General features: G+C 39.4%; 2 protein-coding genes across 6 annotated transcripts in view; both read right to left on the reverse strand.

Annotated features, from left to right (window-relative positions):
• The window catches only part of LOC135744385 (unconventional myosin-XVIIIb-like), a 54,348-nt gene extending 39,870 nt beyond the window's left edge, over positions 1 to 14,478 (reverse strand). For 2 of the 5 annotated variants that reach the window (XM_073815997.1, XM_073815996.1), the window contains exons 1-9: positions 14,311 to 14,477; positions 10,450 to 10,587; positions 8,777 to 8,923; positions 7,629 to 8,045; positions 5,941 to 6,001; positions 2,933 to 3,045; positions 2,685 to 2,852; positions 1,708 to 1,912; positions 1,232 to 1,374 (exon numbers count right to left, since the gene is read on the reverse strand). In XM_073815997.1, coding sequence (XP_073672098.1) covers positions 1,232 to 1,374; positions 1,708 to 1,912; positions 2,685 to 2,852; positions 2,933 to 3,045; positions 5,941 to 6,001; positions 7,629 to 8,045; positions 8,777 to 8,923; positions 10,450 to 10,488 — 1,293 coding nt within the window. In that variant the 5' untranslated portion in view covers positions 10,489 to 10,587; positions 14,311 to 14,477. Of the gene's footprint in view, positions 1 to 1,231; positions 1,375 to 1,707; positions 1,913 to 2,684; positions 2,853 to 2,932; positions 3,046 to 5,940; positions 6,002 to 7,628; positions 8,046 to 8,776; positions 8,924 to 10,445; positions 10,588 to 14,310 lie in introns of those variants that run through there. The other 3 variants (XM_073815999.1, XM_073815998.1, XM_065262497.2) reach the window with 3 other exon arrangements.
• A 3,481-nt stretch (positions 14,479 to 17,959) lies between these two features.
• The window catches only part of grk3 (G protein-coupled receptor kinase 3), a 68,548-nt gene continuing 62,018 nt past the window's right edge, over positions 17,960 to 24,489 (reverse strand). Inside the window, exons 20-21 of the mRNA XM_065262448.2 lie at positions 23,291 to 23,404; positions 17,960 to 21,190 (exon numbers count right to left, since the gene is read on the reverse strand). Of these exons, the coding sequence (XP_065118520.1) occupies positions 21,029 to 21,190; positions 23,291 to 23,404 (276 nt within the window). The 3' untranslated portion in view covers positions 17,960 to 21,028. The remainder of the gene's footprint in view (positions 21,191 to 23,290; positions 23,405 to 24,489) is intronic.

Below are 24,489 nucleotides of genomic sequence, written 5' to 3' on the forward strand. Positions count from 1 at the left end.
CAGTGTATCAGACAGGCAGACAGGGTAACAGACAAACAGGCAGACAGACAGGGTAAAAGACAGACAAGGATAACCGACAGGGTAAAAGGTAGGCAGACAGACATGGTGATAGATAGACAGAAAGACAGACAGACAGGGTAACAGAAAGACAGACAGGGTAACAGACAGACAGACAGGGTAACAGACGGATAGACAGGATAACAGACAGATAGACAGGGTAACAGACAGACAGACAGACAGGGTAATAGACAGACAGACAGGCAAACTGGGTAACAGACAGTGTAGCAAACAGGGTAAAAGACAGATAGACAGGCAAACAGACATACAGACAGGGTAACAGACAGACAGGGTAACAGACAGGCAAACAGACAAATAGACAGGGTAATAGACAGACAGACAGGGTAACAGACAGGCAAACAGACAAATAGACAGGGTAATAGACAGACAGACAGGGTAACAGATAGACAAGGTAACAGACTGGTAACAGAGAAGGGCTCTGTGTGTCTGTAACAGACTGTAACAGACAGACAGGGTAACAGACAGGCAAACAGGGCAACAGACAGGCTACCATGTCTATCTGTTACCCTGTCTGTCTGTCTGTCTGTTACCCTGTCTGTCTGCCTGTCTGTTACAGACACACAGAGCCCTTCTCTGTGTGTCTGTTACCCTGTCTGCCGGGTAATAGACAGACAGACAGGGTAACAGACGGGCAAACTGGGTAACAGACAGACAAACAGGGTAACAGACAGACAGGGTAACAGACAGATAGACAAGATAACAGACAGACAGGCAGACAGACAGATAGGGTAACAGACAGGGTAATAGGCAGGCAGGCAGACAGACAGACAGACAGGGTAACAGACAGGAAAACAGGGTAACCGACAGACAGACAGGGTAATAGACAGACAGACAGACAGGGTAACAGACAGATAGACAAGGTAACAGACAGACAGATAGGGTAACCGGCAGGGTAATAGGCAGACAGACAGACAGAGTGATAGATAAATAGACAGACAGACATGGTGACAGACAGACAGACAGACAGTGTAGAATACAGGCAGACAGGGTAATAGACAGACAGACAGACAGACAGGGTAACAGACAGGCAGACAGAGTAACAGACAGACAGACAGATAGACAGACAGGGTAGCATACAGGGTAACAGACAGACAGACAGGGTAACAGACAGGGTAACAGACAGACAGGGTAATAGACAGACAGACAGACGCACCTGCAGATGTGCGGCGGCAGCGAGTCCAGCGTGGTTGAAGTCCAGTGAGAGCACCATAGCAAAACGATTGGAGGCTTCACTGTGAGGTGAACTCACACAACCAAAAGAGCGCAGGACAGTAAACACTGCCTGCAGACGCTCCACTGTAAACAAACACACACAAATCACATTTTATAACACTCACAATGTCAACAAACTGTGTCTAAACCGTTACTATAGTGCAATAAGTTAAACAGCCGGCCTGATTTATACAACATGATGTTTAGTCAAGCAAAACATATCTCACTGTGAGAGGAAGATGCTGTTGCAATAACTGGAATAGTAGCATGTAAATATCATCCACAGACATTAAACCTATACAAAATAAATACTTTTTCTCCCCAGAGCAGGCATAGTGTTGCATGGGTTACCACATGTACCCAGAACCAATGCAACTACCCAACATTTGTATTCGGATGGAGAGACAATGGACTCACATGTAAGGCTTCCCCCTGCCGTTCCTGCTTGTTTGAGAAGCTCCAGTGAAAACGACTGACAGCAAGTGGTTTTGCCTGTACCGCTGCGACCCAAAGCCACCAGCGTCTGATCTCTCCGCTGACCCACCATAGACACGCACACCCTCTTAACCAGAGCCTGCAGCGGCCCGGGAGCCGTCCAAGAGTCACAGCGCCGACTCCGAACCTAAAGACAAGAACAGAAACCAAATGAACTCATCTAACCCTTACAATACTGCAGGAGTACCATGGTACAGTGAAGAAATTAGAAAGTAAAACATTGGTACATCTATGTATACCATGGTACTCAATGACTTAAAAATATCATTTTTTTATGTCCAAAACTTTAAAGGACACCTATTATGGCCATTTTTACAAGATGTAATATAAATCTCAGGTGTGTCCAGAATGTGTCTGAGAAGTTTCAGCTCGAATCATTTGTTAAAACATGTCCAAAATACCCCTATTTGGGTGTGAGCAAAAATGCGCTTTTTGTGCCTGTACCTTTAAATGCAAATTAGCTACAACTCCTTACCAACTGCTGACAGTGAGCGCTTTCAGTTAAAAAATATCTGATTTCTGTTAATAGCATCTCACTACTGAGATATGGTGGATAGCGTACAACTTACTGAGGGTGAAAACTATAGTACTGCATGACTGTCAGTCAGTGGCTGTGGGTGGGGCTTTATTAGTGTGACATCACAAAACAAGCATGTCTATTGAGAGTTTAACAGGGATTAAAACAGAAAGAGTGGGTGGATTTTTTTCATTGTAGGGTGGTTGTGTTCACACACTGCCAATGCACATTTATGCCCAAACACCTTTTTAAAGTGGATTTTGCATAATAGGGGCCCTTTAAGTACTATAAAGAATGACATTGTACTGTAGTTTCATTACATGCCCCCCACCAAATAAAAAAACAGTATTACTATGGTCTTTCTTTGATTTTGATACAGTACCTTGCCTGGTGAAGACATAGGAGGCCACAGTGCCAGCAGGTTTGGTCCAGCATGGGTGAGGGGTAGACACGCTTTGGCTCGATTGGTCAAAACATGAAGGGCACTCGACTCGTTCATGCTTACAAGATTGCTCAGATCTTCACACAGGTCCAGCTCAGGTGGGTTCAGCTGAACACAAGCATCAAAAGCAATGTTTCACGTTCATCATGTGATGATATACTTCAAATAAATCTGGAGTTTAACTATACCTTCTCGATCTCATACTGAGTTACATCATGGACAGAACCATCTGAGTCCAGTCGAACCCTCACCCGGTCATCAGGGAGCTCTGGTGTGCCCTCATCCGGTTTTAACTGAGTTGCTGTTACATATCGACCAAGTTTGCATTACATTTTTTTGCATTTGTGCTACTAGAAATATAAACACTGCATTTGCAACCAATCTGAAACGCATTCCTATACGGATCATGCGCTGTGCTCTGTGTGTAAGCGCCCTTATGTTGGATAACTTGGCAGGATTGTGCGCTTTTATTCTTTTAACCTGGCAGCATCAGTTTGTAGATTCAGAGACACTGTGATTCTGATAAGAACATTAAACCCATTCATCCCAAACTCTCTGATCTCGGGCTGTTAAACAGCAGAGCACAAACAGACTAAAGCTGGCACTAACACAGATCTGATCAGACAGGAGATTATTCTGTAGGTAACGTGCCAAATTCAGAAAGCTCCTGTGCAGAATGTTTGTATGGGAATTCAGTACTGTTAAACAGCTCAGACTGATCAATTTGATATTTTAGAGCGGAATTTCAGTCACAATTATCATACAAATTTGTTTCTGATCTTCCACTGCACATAGAACATTTATGCACTTGGGCAAAGTCTCTTTAGTAAAGCGGCACTTGACTCCATGTTTGCAACTCCTCCGGCCAGTTATTTTGGTCACGCAAGAATAAAGAACAAGGAAAGACAGATATTTCTGAAATCACAACATATTTCTGACCAACAATTAAACCTGACATCAACTGTACCAAAACTTTCGTTTCTTAAAGGGCCGCTCACGTAGGTGTTTTCAGCAATATAAAAATAGTCACTGGTATCCCCAGAATGTGATTGTAAAGTTTCAGCTCAAAATACACCACAGATCTTTCATTATACATTGTTGAACATGGCCATTTGTTGCTGCAACAAAAAACGCACTGTTTTTGTGTGTGTTTCTTTAAAGGCAGGGTGCATGATTGGCCAACTGATGTCCGAGAATCAGACACAGTCGATCACTTTAAATCTAAACTTAAGACTTTTTTCTTTAACAAAGCATTCACATAATTTTTCTAGTAAATTATACTTATCTCGCAATAGTTAGCCGTACGAAACCAAGCATTCACATAACTCGTCTGGGTAATATACTAATGCCGCAATAGCTAGCCTGTCTGGAACCGAGAATATATTAAAACACAACACTATGTGACCCTTGCATTACATGCGAACGGCCCCTACGCGAATAGGATTTTGTTTCTCTCTCCCTGTCTTGTACTCGAACTAGAGGACATTGAGACAAACAGACCCTGTTCCGGCTGCCGTGAAGATCAACACACCACTGATCTACTGGCCGTCCTTCAATGTGATGCCCAGCCGATGCCTGACCAGCGACCGCAGACGGAGATTGTTTAATCTCCTTATCCGTTTACATACTGTTTACATCCCATATATGTACAGTCAATATATATATATCTTCCAAAGGAGTTTTTTTATCCTCCTAGGACTTTTTGTTCCTCCCAGGCAAAAAAAAGTTGGGAGTTTTTTCTCCTAGGTTGTTTTTCAACCCCGGGGAGCCAGCCAACATTGGCTTAACTTAGCACCCTCTTGTATACGATACATTATTAATACGCTCGCTTGTAAAGTTTATTCATAGCCGCTGTATTTTGCTACTTATATTGTCTGTCGATTTTTCTGTGTTTTCCCCATGCTTCTATTTATTTAAAGCTGCTTTGAAACAATTGCCAATTGTGAAAAGCGCTTTATAAAGAAAATTGAACTGAAAGTCAATGTTGACATTTGAAATGACCTAAACAAACACACCTCTACCGCAATAGAATCTGGACCTTCTTTTAGACCTTCACCTCATCTGACTCTGTACAAAGCCCCTCCCCCAGAGAATCATCAGTCTTTATCGATTAATGATTTGTTCTTTTAAAATGGCTTCCGTCGCCAAAGCGGCCACGTTGAGCGTTGCATTGTCCCCTATTTATAGAAATAGCAGCGCTCAATCCTGTTCATCCAATATCTCTGATCTGGGACACGCTTTTACTCTTCGCCCGCCATTGACGAGTTATCTTGTCAATTAAGAGAAAACATTTGTATGAAAGAACGTCCCTGATGAGGTTTTATGTTAATCTGCAATACCACGACTATAGCACTTACCCAATTTATAAAAAAACTGAAGCAAAAAAATTACTTACTAATTTTAAACTCTATGTATGTTTTGATAATCGTTCTGAATCTGATCTCTAACTAAATTCCTTTACAAAAATGAAATTATTTTTAGCTTTTTTTGTTAAATTCTTTTTTTTTTTTTAGAAAAATACTCATATTTAAGAGTTTATAAGCAGAGACAAAAAATATAGATAGGATGAAAGTCCCCGTTTTGTTTGTTTGTTTATTGTTTGTTTGTTTGAAAGCAGAGGGTCTGTTCTTTCATTTGATATATTTGTATGTTTATATCTTTTTAGAAGAAAATTTTCCTGGAAGGCATTTGAAAATTACAAAAATGGCGTGGAATGAGTTAATGCAAAATGACTCTTGAGCTATAAACTTTAAGCATGTTTGTTCTCTGTGGATTGAACCTATGACGTTAGATGATTCCGGGCCGGATCTGCGCCAAAGTCAGCACCTGCGTTGCGGATCTGGCCCAGAATGCTCTACCAAATGAGCTACAAGAGCCATAAAACACAAAGTTCTACCCCAAACACACGGCACTGGCCTTTCAGACGGTGCACATCATGATATAAAACAATGACCCCTTTGGGATATTCAAAAAAAAGAACGCCATGTGTAAATATAGTATCCTCTAGGATACACGCTATTAATAACCTGGAATTTAACACCAGGAGAGCTGTACTAGAGATTAAACATCACTAAGGGAAATATTTGACAAAAACAACATCACAGTCACATAGAAATTCCTGTTTATGTGTCATTAGGTTTACAAGAAGCTCACATGGACGTTCAAGCACAGTAGAGAAGTTATTCTGGTGACTTACCAAGCGTATAGCCGTCTTTGTGAACATACCACACCTTGCCAGCTTCGTACCAAACATCCTCCTGCAAAGAGAAAGAGCGGAAGTTGAGACATTTTGGTACCAAATGTATAAGTATCTGTAGCTAAATGTTCATACAGTACAAAAAATTGTTTTCAAGGAAAAAAAATTCTTAGTATTTTTGTCTTGTTTTCAGTAAAAATATCTAAAAATTCTTAAATTAAGATACTTTTTCTTGATGAGCAAAACGACCCAAGAAAATAAGTCTAGTTTTTAGACCAAAAAATATCAAATTTAAGTGATTTTGTGCATAAAACAAGCAAAAAAATCTGCCAATGGGGTAAGCAAAACATTTTTGAAAATTTTTCTTGAACACTATAAACTCAAGAAAAATTCAAGAAAAATGTGTTTACCCCATTGGCAGATTTTTTGCTTGTTTTATGCACAAAATCACTTAAATGTGGTATTTTTGGTCTAAAAACTAGACTTATTTTCTTGGGTCGTTTTGCTCAACAAGAAAAAGCATCTTAATTTAAGAATTTTTAGATATTTTTACTGAAAACAAGACAAAAATACTAAGAATCTTGAAAATGATTTTTTGCAGTGTATATACCATTTTTAAACAGTGCCAGATGCTTTAAAGGAGACATTTCACAAGACTTTTTAAAGATGAAAAATAAGTCTTTGGTGTCCCAATATGTAAAGTTTTAGCTCAAAATATCATATCATTTATTATATCATTTTAAAATAGTCACTTTGTAGGTGTGCCGTTTTTGTGTGTGTCCTTTTAAATGCAAATGAGCTAACCTCTGCACTAAGGGCGCACTCACATTATCCAAACCAATCGCGCTCGGGCGCGTTTGACCCCCAAAGCCTGGTTTGTTTGACTAGTGTGATCGCTTTGTTCCGCGCCCGGGCGCGGATTGTTTAATCGCGCCGCGGCCGGGTTGCAGAGGTGGGCCGGAGCGCGGTTCACTTGGGCTCAGGCGTGGAAGGCTGTGGTGTGAGCGCAATCGCGCGATTCAAAAGGTGAAGACGTCAGTTGCGCGACCACTCACATTCATCTGCCTCCGTAAAAACCTTTTGATGCGCGCAGCGGGGTTACATGGATGTCCGAGCTGCGCACGTGACAGATCAACTAAGCAATATGATGACATGTGAGAGGGCTGTCTGTAATCGCGCACCAAACGACTCCGAATAAAAAACACAGACTTATCATTACGGTGGGTTCCAGTGTTAAGAGAGCGCTTTACTTCCTGCTTTTTTCAAAACAATCGCATCTTAATGACGAAAGCGCGCCCGGACTCGGATCGATAAGAAGTACAGTGTGAGTGCGTGCACCTGGGGGAGTAGGGAGGGGTGACAATCGCGCCCAGGCATGGTTTGGTTTGGTTGGGATAATGTGAGTGCGCCCTAAATGGCAGTGCTGTGGTTGGATAGTGCAGATTAAGGGGTGGTATTATCCCCTTCTGACATCACAAGGGGAGCCAAATGGTTTACCAAAACTAAGTTAATGGGTTAATCTTTATCACATTTTGTAGGAAGCACTGGGGACCCAATTATAGCACTTAAATATGGAAAAAGACAGATTTTCATGATATGTCCCCTTTAAAGAAACATTATTTTGGAAACAATCAATTGATGTCATCTGATATTTTGTAGTTTCTAGTTTCAGTATGATTTCTACCCACCGTCGGTACCTTTGGCTCCTCTCTTACATGAGTTACAGTCAATTGACCTTCTGGTTCTTGTCTCACTTCTTTTACTTCCTGTTGTAGTGCATTAACTTCCTTTCGCACCTTGACTTCTTCCCTCTTCGCTTCTTTTTTCACAGTTAGATCTGGCGATTTGGCTGCGTCTGTCATGTTTTCTATACAGGGACTGGACGTCTGTTCCTGACCGTTGATGTCTGGAGTGTTGGATTTAGAGTCTGTTTTCTGATTGGTTGAATCAGGTGACATGATTCTCCTGGGAAATGACATTTTTTTCTCTGTTAGCGTGTTGTGCCGACATCGTTCGCCGTTCACCAGCTTCTCTGCTTCCAGTATGGGTGGGGTTTCATCCGGGTTTAAGAAATTCTGGACCAAATTATCGCTCAATTTGCTGGGCTGTGAAAAACACGAGAGATTGCTAAACAAATCTGTTTCTGAAGTTAGCTGGTTGAACATGTGGTTGCTTATACACTCACCTAAAGGATTATTAGAAACACCTGTTCAATTTCTCATTAATGCAATGGTGTAATGGTGTGGGGGATGTTTTCTTGGCAGACTTTAGGCCTCTTAGTGCCAATTGGGCATCATTTAAATGCCACGGCCTACCTGAGCATTGTTTCTGACCATGTCCATCCCTTTATGACCACCATGTATTCATCTTCTGATGGCTACTTCCAGCAGGATAATGCACCATGTCACAAAGCTCAAATCATATCGAATTGGTCTCTTGAACATGACAATGAGTTCACTGTGCTAAAATGGACCCCACGGTCACCAGATCTCAACCCAATAGAGCATCTTTTGGATGTGGTGGAACGGGAGCTTCATGCCCTGGATGTACATCCCACAAATCTCCATCAACTGCAAGATGCTATCCTATCAATATGGGCCAATATTTCTAAAGAATGCCTTCAGCACCTTGTTGAATCAATGCCACGTAGAATTAAGGCAGTTATGAAGGCGAAAGGGAGTCCAACACAGTATTAGTATGGTGTTCCTAATAATCCTTTAGGTGAGTGTATATCAGCAAGCACAAATTTGGCCACAAGCAATGGCTTTTCATCCAATACATTTTGGGATGCCAGTTCAGAGGTCACACAATAAACATCACTGGAATCAGATCTCACCGCCTTTTCCTCTTTAAGCTCCGGTTCTTTGTGTCGTGTCTCTTTCTCGGTCTCTCTCACCAGCTGTTTGAGGAATCCTCCGGGTACGGCCGAGAGAGGAGGTGGAGGTAGTGCTGGAGCAGGAGGTGCCTTCTTCTCCTCTTTGATCTGTTTATAGATGGGCACACAAGAGCTCCAGTCACAGACTCCATATAAACGCACATCATCCAACACAATCAGTTATATGTTAAATTATGTTTGATCTCAACATCTCTTTCATCCAGCATGCTAGATTATTAAAGCCCAATGTTAAGCCTGCACGCCTACTTTTGCATTTCACATACTGTAAGAAAGTTACCATATTACCAAAATGTATTATGATACCACAATCTACAGAAACCAATACCGAGATAAATAACGATACCTAGTGTGGTGTCCAACCCTTACAGACAAACATTTTCACCAAAATAACACTGTCACAACAGGTAGTCTCACATGCTATCATAAAACCACTGTATATGTTGGTTTTATAATAGTGTAATATTTCAAGTAGTGCTCCTTATAGATACTGACAGTGTCTAATGATGTCACAGATTTTTTATTAACAGCACATACAGTGATATGAAACACATGATCAGGTGTTAATAGTTGGAGTATCTGTGTCCTTCAGGAGGTCAGTAAAGCTATAACACCATACAAGATACAGTAAGACAGCATGAGTGCTTGCCAGTATGTTTCTTGGAGTGCCACAAAAGTACCATGATTTTACTTTACCATATTATCACTGTACACCGTAGCTGATTTTAAAGAGCATTGTGTGAGCAACATAACGGTGATGGGTTTGATCCCAAGGAACACACACACATATATATATGACCTTTTATGCTGCTAACGTAATCCTCAACCAACTGAGCTACAGGAACAGAATAACAAATAAGACAAGACTGAATATTATAATACTCTCACTAAAATCTGCCACTGAGGAATTTGTCTTTTTAAAGGAACACCCCCACATTTTGGGACTTTAGCTTATTCACCGTATCCCCCAGAGTTAGATAAGTCCCTACATACCTTTCTCATCTCCGTGCGTGCTGTAACTCTGTCAGACGCAGCCCCCGCTAGCTTAGCTTAGCACAAAGACTGGAAGTGAATGGCTCCAGCTAGCATACCGCTCCCAATACGTGACAAAATACACAACTCTGACTGAACTCTCTGCTCCTCACCAGGGGGCTTCTCGGGTGCTGCGAGCAAAGTAGCAGTGCTTCGCCTTCTAAGAATATAGTTCCCAGTATATATACTGTTAAAAGATGACTGTGTCTCATATCACCTTGTTATTTGTACACACTGTGACTATACAAATCACAACATATAAATAGGAAAATGTTGGTGTTATTTTGTCACGTATTAGGAGCAGTTTGCTAGCTGAAGCCATTCACTTCCAGTCTTTGTGCTAAGCTAAGCTAGCAGGGGCTGCATCAGACAGAGTTACAGAATGCACGGAGATGAGAAAGGTATGTATAGACTTATCAAACTCTGGGGGATACGGTGAATAAGCTTAATTCCCAAATAGTGGGCGTGCTCCTTTAACACTACTTAACAAAAGTATTTTAATGGTTTAACTGTTTTGGATATTGAAGTGAAACAGCAGTGTTAGTTGGGTTAAGATCAGGTCAAAAAAGCCGCTCTGCACCTCCCTTCTGTTCCCAGAGTTTTAAGCGTGAGGAGAGCGCCATGATGGGGTGAGGGGTTCAGGACCAGATGAGAAAAACTTGGTCAGGTCTGATGGGGAGGACACAACAGGAAGCAGAAATAGACACAGTGACACTGTGGACCTGCCGATGGAGAAAGAGAGAGAAAATGTGAGAATCAGAACTGGAGTGAAAGCATCTGCATCATATTTTGCATGAATATTTAAGATGTTTTAAAATTTTTTGAATGAAAATGAACCTTGTTTTTATTAGTGTAGTGTGAAAACGTTACTTTTATACAGTGACGCAATTCAGCTAATGATTTGGTTTTAAACTACATTAGCACAAGTAAACAAATACTGCTTTGATCAACGCAATCTCATACGTATTTTACGAGGTGGCTAAAGAGGCGGTCACACAACACTTTTCGTTCCATTGACTTACATTCATACGCATGCAAATGTATCAGACTGAAAACGCAAGCTTGTGCGAAGATATTTCACACTTTAAATACCAAAGTTCACGTCTGGTGAATTCTGGTGACCAGTCGTACATTTTAGTACGATTTGCTTTCACCCCTGTGACGTTGATGTTAGGCTCCTTTATTGTTTTTATGATAATCGAATGTTACGTTGTACGAATTACAATAAAATATGTACACATTCCTGTGATATCAGGCTGGCGTTGATGCACGCTTAAATGTACGTTACATTAACAAGAAATAAATAAATAAAATAAAGGGAACAGATCATGAAAATCTGACTTTTTTCATGTTTAAGTGCTATAATTTGGTCTCCAGTGCTTCTGAAAATGTAAAATAGATCGACCCAGTAACTTAGTTTTGTAAACCATTCTCTGCAAGCATGTGAAAAACTAGCTAACTGAAATTTGGCTCCCCTTGTGATGTCAGAAGGGGATCTTATTACAATAATACGCCACTAAATCGGCTCTGTCCAACCAGAGTGAATAATTGACAGCACAACTGAGTTTCAATTTCAACAAACCACTATTATGGTGATGATCAGTGTTTGCATTTCACCAGCACATTTGCATTTTAAAGGACACATCCAAAACGCCACATTTTTGGCAATTTTTACGTTATAATAAATTATTTATATGGTTTTTTTGAGCTAAAACTTCACACATGTAATCTGGGGACACCAAAGATTTATTTTGAAGAAGTCTTGGGAAATAAACCATTTAAAAAACGCAAAAATCGTTCAAAGAAACGGTTTATTCTCTTTACGCATTTCTATTTAACAAGATCTGGATTTTGTTTGCGGACAAGTAAAGCAGAAAACATTTGGTCATCAGTAGGCACGCATGTTGTGATGCTTTATGCAAATTAGCCTGCAGATGAAAACAACAGTGTTCACTAGCCACCCCGCTGGTGCGAGACGATCTTAAAACAAAATATCTCTTTGTGCATAAGCTGTTGATTGAAAAATGAAATAAAGATGAGAATAAAGGTCGCCGGCAATGCAGGTCATCGCTGAACCACAAAGCAGGCGGGACGTCGTGTTTGCATCAGCATGAGAGCTCTACATGTTTACAAGAAAGCAAAATACACATCTGTACAGATAAAATGCAATAGGTAACATTTTACACCATATTACATATGAAACTTCAGTTTTAGCACTTATGTTCCCCTAAACTTTTCAGTAAAACAGTGGGTCTCATTCACTAAGCATGCGTTCATAAAATGTGCGTACGGACGTTTTAACTTACAAATCATGATTCAACAAAAACGTCTTCTAAATGTTTGCAAAAACGTAAAAACAACTTAGACCACATTTGTGAAATAATCATAAACAAGGAAAAGAACCCTATAATATCTGGGTCATTCTACGGAAATGTCAATTTTTCTGTCTCTAGCCTTTACAAAAATATTATACTTGAAAAACACTTTAGGGTTACATTGTTTTTATATTTTAAAATGAAAGAATATGTTATCTGAACAATTACACCTTCTTGAGCCATCAATGTAGCAATATTTGATTTTTATTCATTAATTAGAATTCCAAGCACCACAGAAGTGCTCTTCCCCACAGTCATGTACAGAGGGAAAATGCTTTATTTTGAGATCAAAAACAGCGTTTTCTTCCATTTAAAATACAATAATGTGTCCATAACTATCAAATATATGATGTAAACTACATTAAAAAACAAAATGCTAAATAAATATGATAAAATATATAATGAAAGTAGTGATCCCCTGGAGTTGTGCCACTGGTGTTATCGTTTAAAAAAAGCTCTTATTTTTAAATAAAAATCACACTGATGACATCACTTGACTTCCTTCTTTCACTTTCCTGGAGATCTATGAAGAGACGCCCATATAAGTCCACTGTCTCTTTTCAGTTATCAGAAATCTTCTCATTTATCTCATGATTTCATATAAAGCTTTTAGTTTAAGTCACTGGTATGACCTCCATTATTGTTTGGGAATGGCAAAAAACTAGAAAACAAATGGATTAAACTACTTAATTTAGTGAATATACAATGATTGACAACATGTGGTTTGATACTTTCCAGCAGCAAATTTTGTAAAATTTTCATGAAAATTGTCACTGGTGTTACCTTCTTTATGGGTAATATAAGATCAGTAACACCAGTGACTGGTGATTTGTTGTGTGACTGGTGTTACTGTGTTTTTTTCTTTTACATTAAATAAAATCTTTCACATGTGACATGATGATAATTTTAAATTCATTGAATTCTGATACACTTAAGAATTAAGCTTTAAAGCTGAAAAAAATATATTTCATAAACACTTTTAATATTGCTTAAGAAGCAAGGTAACACCAGTGACCAATAAAAGGTGTATGCAGTCTTGAAGTACATGCACACAAAAAATAAAAAATCATTCATTAATGTGTACTCATAAAGTCAAAAAGTAATCTAATAATGTGGTCTAAGTTTAAATGTTAGAAAAAGAAATCAATTTTAAGACATCTTGCCATACCAAAAGTGGACGTTTCTGTAGAATGACCCATATATCTCTGATATATATTTTAGATATTTTTTATATATGCATACGCGTGGTCTAAGTTGTTCCTACATTTTTGGATACATTTCAAATAAATTTTAGTATGAAAGTTTTTGTTGAATCATGATTTGTAAGTTAAAACGACCAAACAAATTTGTGCGTACGCATGCTTAGTGAATGAGAATGTTTTTTTATAAATATTGATTGGCTGAAAGCTGCTTTTTAATAAATAAAAACATGAAAAATGGTGTGGAAACCCTGCAATCATTTTGTTGTTGTTGATGAATAATGTAAACACCATGCAGTCTTTGAATATAATATCTTACTGTAATACATGTGGTGATATTACCACCTTTTCTAAATAATGAATGCTCACTTTAATCTTGTAGATCAATTAATTCATACAAATGCACACAAACGTTTTTCCAAACTTCCGAGAGGAACATCTAAAGATAAATGAACTGAAAGCATGCATTTCACTTTTTGTCAAATCTAAACGCCCGACTAAAAGAACCGAGTTCACACTGACATTACAGAGCAAACAACAAAACAAATTAGTCAGTGGCTGAAAATGATCCTTGTAGACAAGATCTCAGATTTCAGCTGGAGTCAGCTCTGGTCATGAAATATCCCGACGATCTGACAGAAGGCCTTTAATTTACCAGTAGTGCCCTTAACCAAACCAACGCTCGACATGATCGACAAACAGGCCAATGTCAAACTCAGTGCCTTATTTTTGTGTAGAGAGCTGCCAGGCAACAACAGTGGGAATTTAGGATCTCTGGATGTCTAAGGGTCTGGGACCTATAAATAAATCAAGGAATCGACAAAAGAAACGGATATATTTGGGTGGTAAGAAGAAAAAGAAGTTGGCGTACCTTGAGATGGCTTCCTCTACAGAATGGAAAAATATATCCGGTGAGTTTTTTTTATATGTGTGAAACTCCCAAAAACTAAGAGGCCAAACGCAAGGCGCACAGTCTCACTGTGTGTGAAGCTGAAATCTGAAATAAGAGTGACACAGACAGCCATGCGCAAACACACACACACACACACACACACACAGATAAGCATAGCAGCTGAGTTAACACAAGACTACGCTATAAATATCCAGCAGTATAAGAGGAGGTGGGACACTACCCTGTTTGGGAAACACTTTGCCACTGGAAGATCTCTAGACACGTGCTGAAAAAGTGTGAGATATTTTCAATTTGATTTGTACTGATGTACATCATTTGAAGACCTGAACAACCCTTTCTTAAAAATACACCGTGATATAACCAAAACAGTTCGCCAAAGAAGACAGGTCAACTAACCACAGATCTCCTAATGGCTGCCATCTGAATTTGATGGACAGACTCAGCTGTGAGAGTGAGGAGGTGAAGGGGAGAGAGAGAGAGAGAGAGAAAAAAAAGAGAGAGATGAAAAACACATTAAAAGAGGGATGAAATCACCGAAGGCAAGACATATATCAATTTTTATGAAGACTGGATGAAGTTACGATGGGAAATTAATGACAACATTATAATATAAACTTGCATCTTCACCTCAGGTGATCTGAAATTTCATTTTCTGCTATAAAATAAGTTGTGTCCTCACTTAATCTCATGACAAAAACTTAAAGTGGACATTTCACAAGACTTTTTTAAGATGTACGTTTGTGAAGTTTTAGCTCAAAATACCCTACAGATAATTTATTATAACATATTAAAATTGCCACTTTATAGGTGTGAGTAAAAACGTGTCGTTTTTGGGTGTGTCCTTTAAAATGCAAATGAGTTGCTAATGCAAACACTGATCACCATAATGGCGGTTTATTGAAATTAAAACTCAATTCTGCTTTTAATTTTTCTTTCTCTCTGCACTAAACGGCAGTGCCAACTAAGATCCCCTTCTGACATCACAAGGGGAGCCACATTTCAATGATCTATGCTTGCAGAGAATGGTTTACCAAAACTAAATTACTGGGTTGTTCACGATATGTCCCTTTTAATAAAAAGTGTTGAACCATGATATAGGCAAGATGCAAGTGGTGCATCAAATGCAGAAAAGCATTGGACATTTTAAAACTAAACAAAAACTGCAACTGCACCCCTAAAAGATGTATGTTCTTTACATGGGAATTGTTTAAATGGTAAAACGGATGAAGGGGTTGACACATCATAGGAATTTAAGATCTTGGTGAAAAAGACTACCTTTAAGAGAACCTAAAACATTTCGATAAAAAAATCATGAAGATATTCACCAGAAAAGATTAATTGACAACAGATCTAGGAACCTTTTTCACTTCAAGGCCCCCTAGTTACCCACAACAATATTTGAAGCCCCCCCACTCATTTTTTTCCAAATAAAATTAACTAGAGCTTTAAATGACTAGACAGATGTATATTCCCTACTAAAATGGCCAAAAAATAAATAAGAAACATTTAGCTTATTTTAATGCTTGTTTTGGCCAATTTTTTATTATTTTAAGTCATCTTGAGGCCCCTTGGAAGTCCCCCCTGTGGGCCCTGGTCCCCTGGATGGGAAACACTGCTCTAAAAAAAACCAGTGTTGGGTCAAAAAGGGACAAACCCAGTAGTTGGGTTAAATTAACCCAGAAAAAATTTATGTTTGACCCAACAATTAGTTTTAACAACCTGGCATAAGTTAAATTAGAACCCAGCAGGTTGGCCTTATCCCTTTTTGACCCAATTTTAGGATGAAAATAACATTGTGTACACTATTTCCAGACAGGTTTGAAATTAATCCAGGACAAGGTCTTAGTTATAAGAACATTAAAGTCATTTTTACGAACAAAATTTCTTAAAAATATAACTGGTGTGCATATTGAGACAAAAAAAACAGTCAGTAAAAGGTGTTCTTAAAGTAAGGTACCTCAAACATTTACATTTAGGCATTGTTCTTTCACACCTTTATACATTCCTACACCCCATCCAGAACCTTATGTTCAGCAAATGAGCAGCGCCTTGTGTTCACTTCACAAAGGAGCACTAAGGGGGCGTGCACACCAAAGCTTTATTTTAGCCAACTGCCAACTTGCTTCAGCTGAGTGCTTTGTTTATCAGTTGTTGTACAATGCGTTGGTTAGTTGTTGTGATATTAGTCCCGCCTCTCCTCCACTGTGATTGGACGGCCATGTGAGCACTGACATTTGACAAGCTGAGCTTTTCACCCAAAGTTGAATATTTTTCGCTTTAAAAAACGCTGAAAATGTAAAACAAAATAGATATACTGACAAAAAAATTTGAATCAGATAACATTGCACTTATTTTCAACCCAGCACTGTGTCAAAAAGGGATTGAACAGAGCCGTTGGGTTAAATTAACACAGGCAGGGTTCCAACACTTTAGATAACTTCAAATTCAAGCCTTTTAAGGTACCCCCAATACCCTCAAATTCAAGGACTAAATGTGGGGACACATTTCAAGTGAGAGCAAGATTACATCGTGTTATCTTTTAAGATACATTGTTACAGTTCCCTTTCGAGGGAACTTGCGCTGTGTCACTGCGGTGACACTTTGGGGACGCCTCCAGGGGTAAGTGCGTCTGAATGTGTTTATCAAATTTAACCAATGGTGAGGCTTAACGACAAAGACAGGGTGATGTGGGAGCCAGGAAGTATAACGCTATTTGAAATATTGCCGAAGACGGTGTTACAGGGACCCAGGAAGTATGGCAAGGGAGACGCAGCGTCTCGTTCCCTTCAGGGAACAACAGTTACATACGTAACCCGAGACGTTTTCAAACACAACTATGCAAAAAAGCATTTAGGTATGAATTAACATCCGCATACAGAAGATGTAAGCATTTACAGCAAACAGTTTAGCACGTGTGCTTAAAAAGTCTAGAATTTTTATGATATTATCCTACACTACACAGGGAACAATATGGATTTTTTCCCCAGAAAACTTCTTGCATAAAATAGATTCAAGCACTTTCAATGACCTGCATGTATATTTTCAAAAACTTCCCAGGGCCTTGAATTTCCCCCCCAAATTCACAAACTTTCAAGGATTTTAAAGAAACCCTGCACAGGAAATGTTTATATTTGACCCAACAATTCAGCATAGGTTCAAATACAACCCAAGGGGCAGGTCTTGTCCCTTTATGACCCAGTGCTGGGTTAAACACAACACTTTTAGGGTGTAACTGTTACTGAAGTGGTTTCAAAAAGTACACCTTTGCACCTTAAGAGTAGATATGAATAACTCAAAGGTACGCATTGGTACCAAATGTATACATATCTGTACCCAAATGGTGCTTATTAGGACCTTTTTAAAGGGTACTGCACCAGTAACAGCTATATATTTACAGAAATATATGACAATACATGGTGAAAATAAATCTGTATAATCATTTAAGCTTTTAAATTACTAAATTAATGATGTAAGTATAATGTGCCTAAAATAACCAGTTTCTGTTCATTGTTCTTGATCCTGATATATTGACAAAATAAGAAATAAATAAAATTTAAAGAAGCTTTATATAAAAAAAGACACCAAGCATGGAGACAACAGACAGGGCAACACGAAAAAAGGGGCTTTTATTTCTGAACTGATTTTATAAGCAGTCCAACACACATGTTCCTAGTCGTTCTGGAAAAAGAAAATTTTAATAACAATTATCATTCATTGAATAATATTATCAACAATTATCATCATCATCATCATAACCTTAACGGTAACAACCCCAGACAGTAGTATTTGCGTTTGTTTGTGGCACATGAAAAAGAGTTTAGGTCGACTGTAAACCCGGGTCTCTCGACAGCTCCGTGCCTTTGATAAACCCACGCACAGAGGGGCTGCGCAGCTCCCCGACCAGACAATAAATATGAAAGAGAGCAAGAGAGTCCTGTATTAAACAAACAAAAATAATAATCTGTAACTCGTAGGTACAATATCTAAACTTTTATGTGCAAGATCTGAGCAGATTCTTCACCACAAATAGTTGAACATCAAACCCGATCCCTTCCCGTCTCAATTTTGTTTCTACATCGTAAAATCTTTTAAATAAATCTAAGCTCATTTGTTTTTATTTCATATACACATATATACTTAGATTTTTGATAGTTTGTTTTTCGTTTTTTTTCCTATTTAGCACTTTTCCATTTCGCCGACTATTTCGCAAACCGCCGCTCGCCAGACAAATTCACCGCTACGGAACAGACACGCAAGCGATCGAATAAAGCAAACACTGATGAAGTGAATGAAAAACATTAAAATAACCCCTGAATAAAACATGGATGTTTAGGACTGACGAAAGTGCCACCCCTTTTGAAAAACAGGCTAGCGGTTAGCAAATTCGCGCTCGGTAAGCAATACCGCATGTGGCCGCTTAGAGGAGTATCATCAACGGTTACGGTACGTCACCTGAATTCGACATTTTGTACCCTTTCCCCCCAAAAAATGTTTGTTTGGAAAAACGTACCAATTTTGGAGCTGGCGAGGGAATAGGTTCGGGTCTCCTATAGGTCTTTTGGCACATTTTTGCCAGCTCGTGAAATGTGAAGTGCAGCGATAATATTTCAATGATAACCGTCGAACGGCACTGAACATCCTCAGGATGGCACCTTGAGGCTACAAAAAAAAAAAAAAATACGATCGGCCCCAAAACCCTGCAATTTTTATCACTCGAAATGCACGGATAGGAGTCGTAGAAAAGAAAATTACTGCATGAAAAATAACCTGAATACATGAAGAAAAACAACTTCTTTAAAATCATCTCATGCCTGTTAATCTGTGCTTGTTTCTCAATAAAAAAAAAAGATCAAAATAAATGCACATAACATACTCCAAAAATATGTAATCTATAGAAATCTGCATTATGCATCACATTCAAAACAATATAAAAATTGAAACTATATCCAAATCAAGCCTTACAACGAATGGTTTAAAGTTGTCTCTTCTGCAATCCAAGCAGCCCGCCTTTCTGAACACATTGTGCATGCAAGCATCCTACCTTCAACGCCTGATCTCGCACCTGTCTCTGAATAACAGTCTGTCTGCCTGTGAATGGATAACGGCGATGACGTGTCGCACATCTCACCTTCAGAAGGACTGGCATAATGAAACACCTCATTATGAGATAAGTCTTTCAATTTCCGCTCTCGCGCTGTCCGACGAAGGATACGGAGGCACGGTTCCGTATGCACGTGAACGATGATTGACAAACGTGAACCCGCCCACCCCGCCGGCCCCTAAGCTGAGACACAGGGACGAACACAGACAGGCAGACAGAGAATTTGCCATATATGCAAACATTGTCAAGAAGATTATACTGGAGATGCACAGAGAAAGGATCGGTTCTTATATACAGTAAGACTCCAAGGACGCTGCCGTCGCGTATTTTTCCTCCGAGACATCATGCACCATCAACCGTCCGCTGGCATCCATCGGGGCTCCTGCTCAGAGTTCAAAGTCATTCGAGCGATTGGACAAATCTGTGCAGTTTCCAACACTGTATTTGCGTCCAATCACATGGGTGATATCCACAGTGTGACCTGAAGCCAGCCTGGCGTGAAAAAGTCACAGGTGTCTCAAGTTTAACGTTACATTTTCATTGGCACTTTTTGCACTGAGTTTAAGGGATGGCATGGGGTTAAAAGTTGGGGGGCGTGTCTTCGTAAACGTCCCTCTGGCTCCGTCCCATTTTCAAGCAGCGTAATCGATCCGTTCGCAAACGAAAACACAAGACGAAGAAAAAAAATACATTCAAGGTGAAAGAAAAGCAATTCCTCATGGTGAAAACATCCAGCCATTTCTTCTTTTTTAAAGCGACGACACCTTTTTGCATCGCCACGTCCAACTGAATTTGGTCTTTACCGCGAGCACCAAAAAAAAGGGGAAAAAAATAAACACTCAAATTTTTACATTCGCCAACGTGCACGGTTACATCTCTGTTCATTACAACCCCACGGTGAGTATTAAGGAAGTCTTTATGAGTACAGGAGAGGGGGGTTAAGTGATACCATTGTCCCGTTTAGCAAGAAATGCAAGGCAGGCGAGCCCACGGATGCCCATGCAGCCGACAGAGAGTGGCGGCAACCGGTTTACGAATGGTGTGAGAAGACAACAGGAGTGATATCTTTAAATCCATCGTCTTGTGAGAGATCGTTTCAGGTTTTGGCTCTCCCGGAGTGAAGGTACGGATACCGTCCAGCTCTTTTGCACGGGTAAAGAGATTTCAAACGGACACTCGTTGCGTTCTTGAACTTCACGACAAAGACTTTAAGTTCTTGCGATGTAAGAAAGCGTCAGGGGAAAAGAGTGATGTGCTCGGTAAAGGGGTGCAGTATCCCAGCCTGCACCACCACTGGTCCCTGTCAAAACAACGTCCTCAGCAAAATTGTTTTTTAATGTTATCCTGGAGTGTTGATCACCCCAGCGTGTCAAGTTGCAGAAACTATGTATATGCATGTGTATGATTGAGAAACAGCAGTGTACAAATCCAGCAGAACCTTCCAAAAAAACAACTGCGTCTTTGGATGTTTGTTGGGAAGCTTAATGATGCTGGATGATGGAGAGAGTGTGAGTGCGTGTTGATGAAGAGGATGGAGAGATGTGGTGATGAAGGGTGGCTGGGACGGGGGACGGCTCACAGGCCGTTGCTGTTGCGGTGGGTGAGCGGAGGTTTGGAAAGCTCCAACACATTGGATCGTCCCTTGCCGATGACTTTGGGAGCACGACGCAGCAGCTTTTGGGCTTCGGTGAACGCTTCTGTGAGTTCCTTCTTCCATTGAACAAACTCTGGGTCGCTCTGTGGAAAAGACAAATAAGGATTATACATTTTTCCGGTTTAATATATTTATTAACTCTTTTCCCGCAGCATTTAAATAAAAAGTTGCCAGCGCAAGCATTTATGATTTTCACAAAAAATGCCTTCCAAAAAAATTTCTTCTTTAAATGTATACATAAAATAAATCAAAGTGATGATTAAAACAAACACTTTACTGTTTTTGATCAGCGGATGCTTAAAGGGATAGTTCACCCAAAAATGAAAATATTGTCTTAAATGATTCACCCTCATGTCGTTCCAAACTCGTAAGACCTCTGTTTATCTTCTGAACACAGTTTAAGATGTTTAATATTTAGTCTGAGAGCTTGGTGAGCCTTCATTGAAAATCTATGTACAGTATATTGTCCATGTCCAGAAAGGTAATAAAAACATCATCAAAGTAGTCCATGTGACATCAGTGGGTCAGTTAGAATGTGTTGAAGCATCAAAAAGACATTTTGGTCCAAAAATAACGACTTTATTCAGCATTATCTTCTCTTCCGCGTCTGTTGTGAAGTGCATGAGCGAGACTAAAGTCACGTGACTGCAGTGACGTGGCTGACGTGTTATCTGGTGCGCCCCAGCTGTTTTTTTTGCACCCGGGCTTCGTTTACAGTCTGAGGGAGACCCACTATGTAAGTTTGAAAAAAACTTTGCAAACATGTCTGAGGATAACACGTCATCCACGTCACTGCAGTCACATGACTTTAGTCTCGCGCATTAAAGTCGTAATTTTTGTTATTTCTGGACCAAAATGTATTTTCGATGCTTCAACACATTCTAACTGATCCACTGATGTCACATGGAATACTTTGATGAGGTTTTTATTACCTTTCTGGACATGGACAGAATACCGTACATACATTTTCAATGAAGGGTCAACAAGCTCTCGGACTAAATATAAAATGAATAATCTAAATGTATTATTAATTATATATTTATTATAATCTTAAACTGTGTTCTGAAGATAAACGGATATCTTACGAGTTTGGAACGACATGACGAATGTCATTAATGACATTATTTTCATTTTTGGGTGAACTATCCCTTTAAGTGTTTTATAAGATGTATAAGAGTGCCACCTAGTGGATAATAGTGGAAAATGCATTGCCGTAAAAACTCGTCATTGACAGGGAAGCATTTTCTCTTAATTGACAAGTTTACTCCACATTCCACTTTTTTGGAAATATTCTCATTTTCCAGCTCCCCTAGAGTTAAACATTTTATTTTTACCGTTTTGGAATCCATTCAGCTGATCTCCAGGTCTGGCGGTACCACTGTTAGCATAGCTTAGCATAATCCATTGAATCTGATTAGACCATTAGCATCACACTCAAAAATAACGAAAGAGTTTTGATATTTTTCCTATTTAAAACTTAACTCTTCTGTAGTTACATCGTGTACTAAGACCGACAGGAAATTAAACGTTGTGATTTTCTAGGCAGATATGGTTAGAAACTATACTCTTATTCCGGTGTAATAATCAAGGACTTTGCTGCCGTAACATGGCTCCAGGAGGCGCAATTATATTACGCAGTGCCCCGAAAACAGTCCCCTTGGTAACTTTCAATAGCTGGGGACTACTTTCGGACACTGCGTAATATCATTGTGCAGTGCCCAAAAGTGCCTTAGTACACAATGTAACTATTTTTGAGCGCGATGCTAATGGTCTAATCAGATTCAATGAATTATGCTAAGCTATGCTAACAGTGGTACCGCCAGACCCGGAGATCAGCTGAATGGATTCCAAAATGGTAAAAATAAAATGTTTAACTCTAGGGGAGCTGGAAAATGAGCATATTTTCAAAAAAAGTGAAGCGTCTAAATGATACAATAAATCAGGAGTAAAAATAATCCTAGCAATTGCCAGTAAATTTGGAGGTGGTTTTAAACATTTTATTTTCCAAAAGGAAATGTGTTGCTGTGTAATTTCTTTGGTGTTTTTAATGTTTTTTAAAAACTGATTTCATGTTGTAAGATGCCAAACTAAAGTAGGATGTTTTCTTAGAAAAAAGACTATTCTCTAGGGTTTAAAACAGAGAAAGATTTTTTCACGAGTGACACAAACAGAAAGCGGCCCACCTCGCACTGCAGGACAAACTGCTTCCCTCCTTTGATCCTCAGCAGGATGCACTTTTTGTCCTTGATCTGTGTCTCCTCCACAGTCACGATCTGCTCCATGGTCAGAAGGTTTTGCTAGGGGGAGAACAAAACTAATTAGCCGATCCCTCTGAGAGTCTCGTCACAGACTATCCTACTTGGGTAGGAACAAGACACGATAACTGTGAGCTTTCATCAGCTTGGGTTTTGCATTGTAGAAGAACTTCTAGAGGTCGTCTGGGGCGCAAAAAGGAGATGACAATGAACTCGGTGATGAAAAAAGAAACGCTCTTGCTGTCTGACTGTCTGTCTGAACTTGGATATTTGATTCTCATAAGACTGAAGGAGAAATGGAAGTCACTCCACTTCTAAATTCTGACTATAAATCTGTAAAACTGCAGTGGTAACCATGTGACCACAGATTAGTTAACACACTTTAATACTAAAATTTACTCACCCCTACATCATTTAAGATGTTCATGTCTTTCTTTTCTCAATCAAAAAGAAATTATGGTTTTTGAGGAAAACATTTCAGGAATTTTCTTCATATAGTGCACTTCAACGGGGTATAACAGCTGAAAGTCCGAATTGCACTTTCGCGTATTTTGCGCACTCAAGTTCGTTATTTCAAATGTAGGCTCGGTATGTGCGCTCATAATGGAAGGGACACGGTCGTGACACGCTCGTTTTTTCCAGGCGCGTCCGCACCACAGCGAGTTAAAAACATTTCAACTTTCTAGAATGCCATAAGCGCACGGCAGGTCATGTGACAAGAACCAACAGACGGTCGCGTATTTAGACACGAAATGTGAACTGCCCCTAATGCGTCTTCAAAGGGCTCTACATGATCCCAACTGAGGAATGTAGGTCTTATCTAACGAATCTGTCATTTTCTAAATGAATAAATATTAGGGCTGTAACTAACGATTATTTTTATGGTTGATTAATCGGATGACCGTTTTATTCGATTAATTGCCAAATCGGATAAAACGTACATATTTAGTACATTAGATATTTTTACTTATTATAGCTAAATAAGGCACTAAATTAGGATATTTACGTACGGAAGTGTAGAACATAGTAGTTTCATAATCGATTATTATTAATTTTATCGATTAGTTGTTGCAGCCCTTATATACACACACACGATTTTAAACCACAAATACTCTCTTGCTCTGCAA

Source organism: Paramisgurnus dabryanus, chromosome 10, assembly GCF_030506205.2.
Source record: "Paramisgurnus dabryanus chromosome 10, PD_genome_1.1, whole genome shotgun sequence".
Lineage (NCBI taxonomy): Eukaryota > Metazoa > Chordata > Actinopteri > Cypriniformes > Cobitidae > Paramisgurnus > Paramisgurnus dabryanus.